The 6,931-nt window shown below is 47.9% G+C and overlaps 1 protein-coding gene across 3 annotated transcripts in view; it reads left to right on the plus strand.

Annotated features, from left to right (window-relative positions):
* The window catches only part of Slc44a2 (solute carrier family 44 member 2), a 33,531-nt gene that overhangs the window by 16,177 nt on the left and 10,423 nt on the right, over window positions 1-6,931 (plus strand). For all 3 annotated transcript variants that reach the window (XM_013346293.2, XM_005346892.2, XM_013346292.2), the window contains exons 3-11: window positions 3,086-3,159; window positions 3,286-3,370; window positions 3,574-3,658; window positions 3,768-3,878; window positions 3,983-4,043; window positions 4,115-4,238; window positions 4,329-4,412; window positions 4,500-4,612; window positions 6,633-6,764. In XM_013346293.2, coding sequence (XP_013201747.1) covers window positions 3,086-3,159; window positions 3,286-3,370; window positions 3,574-3,658; window positions 3,768-3,878; window positions 3,983-4,043; window positions 4,115-4,238; window positions 4,329-4,412; window positions 4,500-4,612; window positions 6,633-6,764 — 869 coding nt within the window. The remainder of the gene's footprint in view (window positions 1-3,085; window positions 3,160-3,285; window positions 3,371-3,573; window positions 3,659-3,767; window positions 3,879-3,982; window positions 4,044-4,114; window positions 4,239-4,328; window positions 4,413-4,499; window positions 4,613-6,632; window positions 6,765-6,931) is intronic.

Raw genomic sequence — 6,931 nt, forward strand, 5'->3', positions numbered from 1 at the left:
TGTGTATAGGTGTGTATGCTGGCGTGTATGGGTATATATGCTGGTGTGTATGGGTGTGTATGCTGGTGTGTATGGGTATATATGCTGGTGTGTATGGCTGTGGTATGTATTTGTCACTGTGCAGTGTGGAGGTCAGAGGACAACTTGCAGGAGTTGGCTTTCTCCTATCATGGGGTCCCAAGGATCCAAAACAATTGTCCTGCTGGGCCATCACTCTGGCTTCTCTCCCTCTCTGCCTCAGTACTAAACAGTGGCTCTACCAGTGGGTGACATTTTCACTCCTACTTTTTGTTTGTTTAGTTTTGTAGTTTTGTTTTTGAGACAGGGTCTTTGTAGCCCTGGCTGTCATAGAACCCTCTATGTAGACTAGGCTAGCCTTGAACTCACAGAGATCCATCCATCCATCTACCTGTCCCTGCATGAGCCTTCTACACGTAACATTTTATTTGAGCTGGATGTGGCTTCGCAGTCCTGTGATTCCACCTACTTGGGAGGCAAGAGGATCAGAAGTTGAAGGCTTGGGGAGGAGATTAATACATTCATAATATATTGCATGGAATTCTCAAATTATTAATACAAGTATTATTTTAAAAAGAGAGTCCAGGCCGGGCAGTGGTGGCGCACGCCTTTAATCCCAGCACTCGGGAGGCAGAGGCAGGCGGATCTCTGTGTCTCTGTGAGTTTGAGACCAGCCTGGTCTACAGAGCTAGTTCCAGGACAGGCTTCAAAGCCATCGAGAAACCCTGTCTCGAAAAAAACCAAAAAAAAAGAGTCCTGAGCCTGGTCTGCAGAGTGATTTCCAGGACAGCTAGGGCTACACAGTGAAACCCTGTCAGAGTTCTGGGTTAAAGGCATGTACTGCTATGCCCAACTTTTACTTAAAATTACTTTAGATTTAATTTTTTGTGTATGAATGTTTTGTCTGCATGTGTGTATGTGTTGAAAGAGGGTTCAGATCTCCTGGAACTATATGGTTGTCTTGCCTGCATTTATGTCTGGTTTGTGTGCCTGCTTGGTATCCAAGGAGGCCAGAATAAGGGATTGGATCCCCTGGGACTGGGAGTCTCCAGGTCGGTGCTGGGAAACAAACCCAGCACTCTTGAACCTCGAGCTACCTCTTTAGCCACTCTCTTTTTATTCGTGGTTATTATTTCATTTCCTTTTCCTTTTTGTTTTGTTTTTCAAGACAGGGTTTTTCTGTAAACAGTTCTAGCTGCCCTGGAACTAGCTCTGTAGACTAGGCGTCTCTAACTCAGAGAGATCCACAGGTCTCTGCCTCCCGAGTGCTGAGATTAAAGATGTGTGCCACCACTATCTGGCTAATGACTATTACAAGAAAGAAAGAAGGAGAGAGAGAGAGAGACAGAGACAGAGACAGAGAGAGAGAGAGAGAAGAAAGAAAGAAAAAGAAAGAAAAGAAAAAGAGAAAGAAAGAAAGAAAGAAAGAAAGAAAGAAAGAAAGAAAGAAAGAAAGAAAGAAAGTTAGTTCCAGGCCTGCCCTGGTGACTTTCAGAGATTCTTTCTCAAAATTTTAAATGGGTTTGTTTTATTGATTTTTATATGTGTGCTTGCCTGCTTGTATGTATATATATCATATGCATGCCTGCTATCCACTGAGACCAGAAAAGGACATTAGATCCCCTGGAACTAGAGTTACCGATGGTTGTGAACCACCATATAGATGCTGAGAATTGAGCCTGCATCCCCTGGAAGGGTAACAGTACCTTTTGTTTGTTTTGTTTTGCTTTTTTGGGTGAGTTGGGTTTTTGAGACAGGGTTTCTCAGTGTAGTTCCTGACTGTCCTGGAACTCACACTAGACCAAACTGGCCTTGAACTCACAGAGGTCTGCCTCCCTCTGTCTTCCAAGTGCTGGGGTTAGAGGTTGGTGCCACCACACTCAGCTGGATGAATTTCTTTTTAAAGTGTGATGGATTAAGAAGTGTGGAGAGATGGCTCAGCAGTTAAGAGCACTTGTCCAATGATAAGTACTGGAGTTTGGGTCTCAGCTCCGACATAGCAAGCCAGGTATCTCACAGATAACCTGTAACTCCAGTGCACGGTTTTGGCTTCTGCCTGTGCACAGGTACATAGACATACACACAAAAAATGTAGGGCCAGAGAGACAGCTCAGTAGTTAAGAACATTTGTTCCAATTCTAGATGACCAGGATTTGTTCCCAGCACCCGCATAGTTTCTGGGGATCTATCTAGTACATTCTTCTGGCCTTTACACGAGGCACACATGTGATGCACACCCATGCATGCAAGCAGGCACTCTTACACATAAAGTAAAAATAAGTCTTGGAGGAATGGCTAAAAACAGCTGCCTACCCCCAAACCTGATGATCTGCCCCTGGCACCCACATGGTAGAAAGAGAGAACCAGCTCCCAAAGTTGTCCTCCTACACACACACACACTCGTGCACACACACACACAATCAGGAAATGTAAAAGCGGTACAATGCAATGACTTGGGACTGGAGAGATGGCTCAGCCTTTGAGAGCACTGGTTGCTCTTTCAGAGGACTCAAGATTCAATTCCCAACACTACATGACATTCAGGGGACCTGACGCCCTCTTCTGGAGTCCATGGGCACTAGGCGCATACATGGCTCACAGACATACTATGCAGGTAAGACACCCATAAACATAAGTAAAAGTAAAAAATTTTTAAATGCATGTAGGCCAGCCAGCAGCACTCAGGAGGCAGAGATAGGTGGAGCTCTGTGAGTTTGAGGCCAGTCTGGTCTACATAACAAGTTTTAGGCCAGCCAGGCTACATGGTGAGCCCCTTTTTTCTTTTTGGTTTTTGTTTTGTTTTGTTTTTTTGAGACAGGGTTTCTCTGTGTAGCCTTGGCTGTCCTGGAACTCTCTGTAGACCAGGCTGGCCTCAAACTCAGAGAACCGCCTGCCTCTGCCTCTGCCTCCCGAGTGCTGGGATTAAAGGCATGCACTATCACCGCCCGTTGAGACCCCTTTTCAAAAAAGAAAAAAAAAGGCACATGCTTCTTAGCCCACATTTCAGATTTCTCATAAAAAGGGGTGTGTCTAAGGTCATGTGCACTGATGCTGCTCTGCTCCCCAGGGGCTGCACAGATGTCATTTGCTGTGTGCTGCTCTTCCTGGCCATTGTGGGCTATGTGGCTGTGGGCATCATAGGTGAGCTCGGGAAGGGAGAGGACTTGGGCTTCTCCGGGGGGGAGGGGCCGGCACAGGCTCTGGGGCACAGGGTGGTACTGTGGCTATGAAGTGACAGAGCCTCAATGTCCCTGGGTCTCTCCACAGCCTGGACCCATGGAGACCCTCGGAAGGTGATCTACCCTACTGATAGCCGGGGCGAGTTCTGTGGGCAGAAGGGAACAAAAAATGCGTGAGTTTATTATTTGTGTGCATGCACTAAACTACACCACCATGTGGAGGGCAGAGAATTTGTACTTTCCTTCCATCATGTGGTTCCCAGAGATGGAACTCAGGTTGGCAAGGTTGACGTCAGGTGCTGTCACCCTCTGAGCCCTCTCTGGGCCCAGTAGGTGAGAAGTCTTGACCAACTCCATTCACCCCCTCCAACCCCAGGAACAAGCCCTTCTTGTTTTACTTCAACATCGTCAAGTGTGCCAGCCCCCTGGTCCTGCTGGAATTTCAGTGTCCCACCCCTCAGGTAACATGTTCCACCTCTTCCCACAGCGCTCTCCTCACAAACATCGGGGTACCTCTGTTGTTGGGTCCCCGTGTCCTGATTCCACACCCCCTTCATTCCACCCCCCCAGATCTGTGTGAAGCAGTGCCCGGATCGCTATCTCACCTTTCTGAAAGCACGCACCTCCCCAGACTTTGACTATTACAAGCAGTTCTGCGTGCCTGGCTTCCAGAACAATAAAGTGAGCAGAAAAACCCCTTCAGCGCCAGCCCAGAGAGGGGAAGATGGGAGGGGAATGGGAAGTCGCCCTGCTCAGGGATTCACTTTTTCCCACTCTCTCTGCAGGGGCTGGCTGAGGTGCTCCGCGATGGGGACTGTCCAGCGGTTATCACCCCCAGCAAACCTTGTGAGTATTGGGGATCCCACAGGAACAGCGAATCTGTACGGGCTCATCTGATAGTCTCTATGGTCCCACAGTGGCCCAGCGGTGCTTCCCGGCCATCCACGCCAACAAAGGGGTCCTCATGGTGGGCAACGAGACAACCTATGAGGACGGAAATGGCACCAGGAAGAACATCACGGAGCTAGTGGAGGGCGCCAAGTGAGAAGGCAGTCCTCTGTGGATTTCCCGGGGTGGGTGGGACTGGAGCTGGCCTTCTCTGGGTATGATCTGAATCTCTTCCGCCCATAGGAAGGCCAACATGGTTCTAGAGGCCCGGCAGCTGGCCATGCAGATATTTGAAGATTACACTGTATCCTGGTACTGGATTGTAATGTGAGTTGGAAGGAAGGTGGCTGTCCCCTGGCTACCACATCTGTGAGCCTAAGGACACTGTCACTCATGCTCCTGTCTTATCCCCAGAGGTTTGGTCATTGCCATGGTGCTGAGTCTCCTGTTCATCATCCTGCTACGGTTCCTGGCAGGCATTATGGTCTGGGTGATGATTGTCATGGTGATCCTGGTACTTGGCTATGGTACGTCTTCCCCTTCCTCCTAGGTTCTTCCCTGCTTAAGGTCTGCAACATGCCAATGTCATTTGCCCTGGTGACATCTCATCAAAAGTGTCATCTAAAGCCTTCAGATGTTTTCCACTGCTTAACTGGCATGTTTGTGAAGCTGTTCACACTACTGTTGTAGACGCTTTGAAGCAGCCAGAGCCCATCAAGAGGCAATGGATGAGATCTAACTAGCTGAGGCTAGGCTTGTTTTCTCAGGCGCTGCCTCTTTCCCTCCAGTGAGGGGCTGGTGTGAGACCCAGTGGTAGACCCCCTGCCTAAAGTCCCCCAGTGAGGGGCTGAGGGCTTAGCTTAGTAATAGAACACCAGCAGAGAATCCTCCAGTGAGAGGCTGGCATCCTGGCTCATTGTTACAATGCTAGCACACGCAAGGCCCCTACCACAGTTCCTCTGAACTTGGAGAACCAGGTCTCAGTTTGATATTGCAGTCTACAACAAAAGACAGTAATGAAGACATCTGCTTAGGCTAGCAAGTAGGCTTGTGTCCTGTGGTGCCAGGATGCTGGATTCAAATCCCAGCTTCGCTGCTTCCTAGCTCTGTCCTCAGGCACATGACTAAGCCTCCCTGTGCACAATTACTTCCACGATCTAATGGGAATAATTAATGTTTCCTACTTGGAGACTCAGTGAGAAGGCAGTGATGTGGTAGCATGTGATGATATCAGAGGAGGCCTGTGCAGGGCAGAGGCCTAGTGTGCAAACCAGTGGCCCTTGTTCTGATTGAGTTTTCTTCTTTTATGTTTGTTTGTTTTGGGGGATTTCGAGACAGGGTTTCTCTGTGTAGCCTTGGCCTCAAACTCACTGTGGAAACCAGGCTGTCCTCAAATTCAGAGATCCACCTGCCTCTGCCTTCTGAATGCTGAAATTAAAGGCGTGTGCCACACTGCCCGTCATTTCTTCTGTATTTTTGTATTATGTTCACTTATTGTGTGTGTCTGTGTACACACATATGTGTGTGCATACACGTGTACCACGCTGTGTATATAGACATCAGAGGACAAGTTGCAAAAGTGGTTTCTCTCCTTTTACTTTGTGGGTACCAGGGATTGAATTTAGGTCATCAGGCTTGGCAGCAGGTGCCTTTAATCACTGAGCCATTGCTGGCCCTTATTCTGATATTTTCCCTTGGAACTCAATCTGAAGGTCCAGATACTGAAACACTTGTGTTAGCATGGTGGTACATACCTATTATCCTCTGCCAAGGGAGGCAAAGTGAAGAGGATCATAACTTTGAATATAGATCCTGCCACATAGTCTCAAAAAACAAAAGACAAAAGTTGTTCATGTTAACTATGGTCCGAACTGTTGTTGATAATTTAACCTGATTTTTATTTAAATATACTCAGTGTATATAGCCCTGGCTGGCCTAGAACTGTATCTTTCCTCTGCCTCCCAACTACTGACTTTAAAGGGGTGTGCCGCACCTCGATGGCTTCAGGTTGTCATCAGGTGGGGAGCATCCTAATACCCATTCATTCACCCATTTATCAAGCGAGAGCCTGGTCTTTTTTTTTTTTTAAGACTATATTTGTTTATTATATTTAGTTTCCTGCCTGCATGCATACATGCATACAGAAGAGGGCACTAGATCTCATTACAGATGGTGTGAGCCATTCCAGCACTCGGGAGGCAGAGGCAGGCAGATCTCTGTGAGTTCGAAGCCAGCCTGGTCTACAAAGGGAGTTCCAGGACAGGCTCCAAAGCTACAGAGAAACCCTGTCTCAAAAAAACAAAAACAAACAAACAAAAAAAAAACCCAAAAAAAAACAGATGGTGTGAGCCATCATGTGGTTGCTGGGAATTGAACTCAGGACCTTTGGTAGAACAGTCAGTGCTCTTAACCTCTGAGCCATCTCTCCAGCCCTATGAGAGCCCAGTCTTATAGTAAGTTCCAGGCCAGCTAGGGCTACCTAGTGAGACCCTGTCTTAAAAAATAAACAAAAAAGAAAATTACTATCTGGGTTGTGGCTATCTGCAGGAATATTTCACTGCTATATGGAGTACTCAAGACTGAGGGGAGAGGCGGGCTCGGACATCTCCTTGGTGGACCTTGGCTTCCAGACGGACCTCCGAGTGTACCTGCACTTGCGGCAGACCTGGATGGCCTTCAGTGAGTTGGGTCATTTGCCCCTCCATGTTTGTATTATGGGAAACCTTGGAGGGATTGGGGTGGACTCCCAAAAAGCTCACTCTCAGTTTTTATAGAAATCATTTAACGCCTTTAATCCCAGCACTCGGGAGGCAGAGGCAGGCGGATCTCTGTGAGTTCGAGACCAG

This window comes from Microtus ochrogaster, chromosome 5 (assembly GCF_000317375.1).
Source record: "Microtus ochrogaster isolate Prairie Vole_2 chromosome 5, MicOch1.0, whole genome shotgun sequence".
Lineage (NCBI taxonomy): Eukaryota > Metazoa > Chordata > Mammalia > Rodentia > Cricetidae > Microtus > Microtus ochrogaster.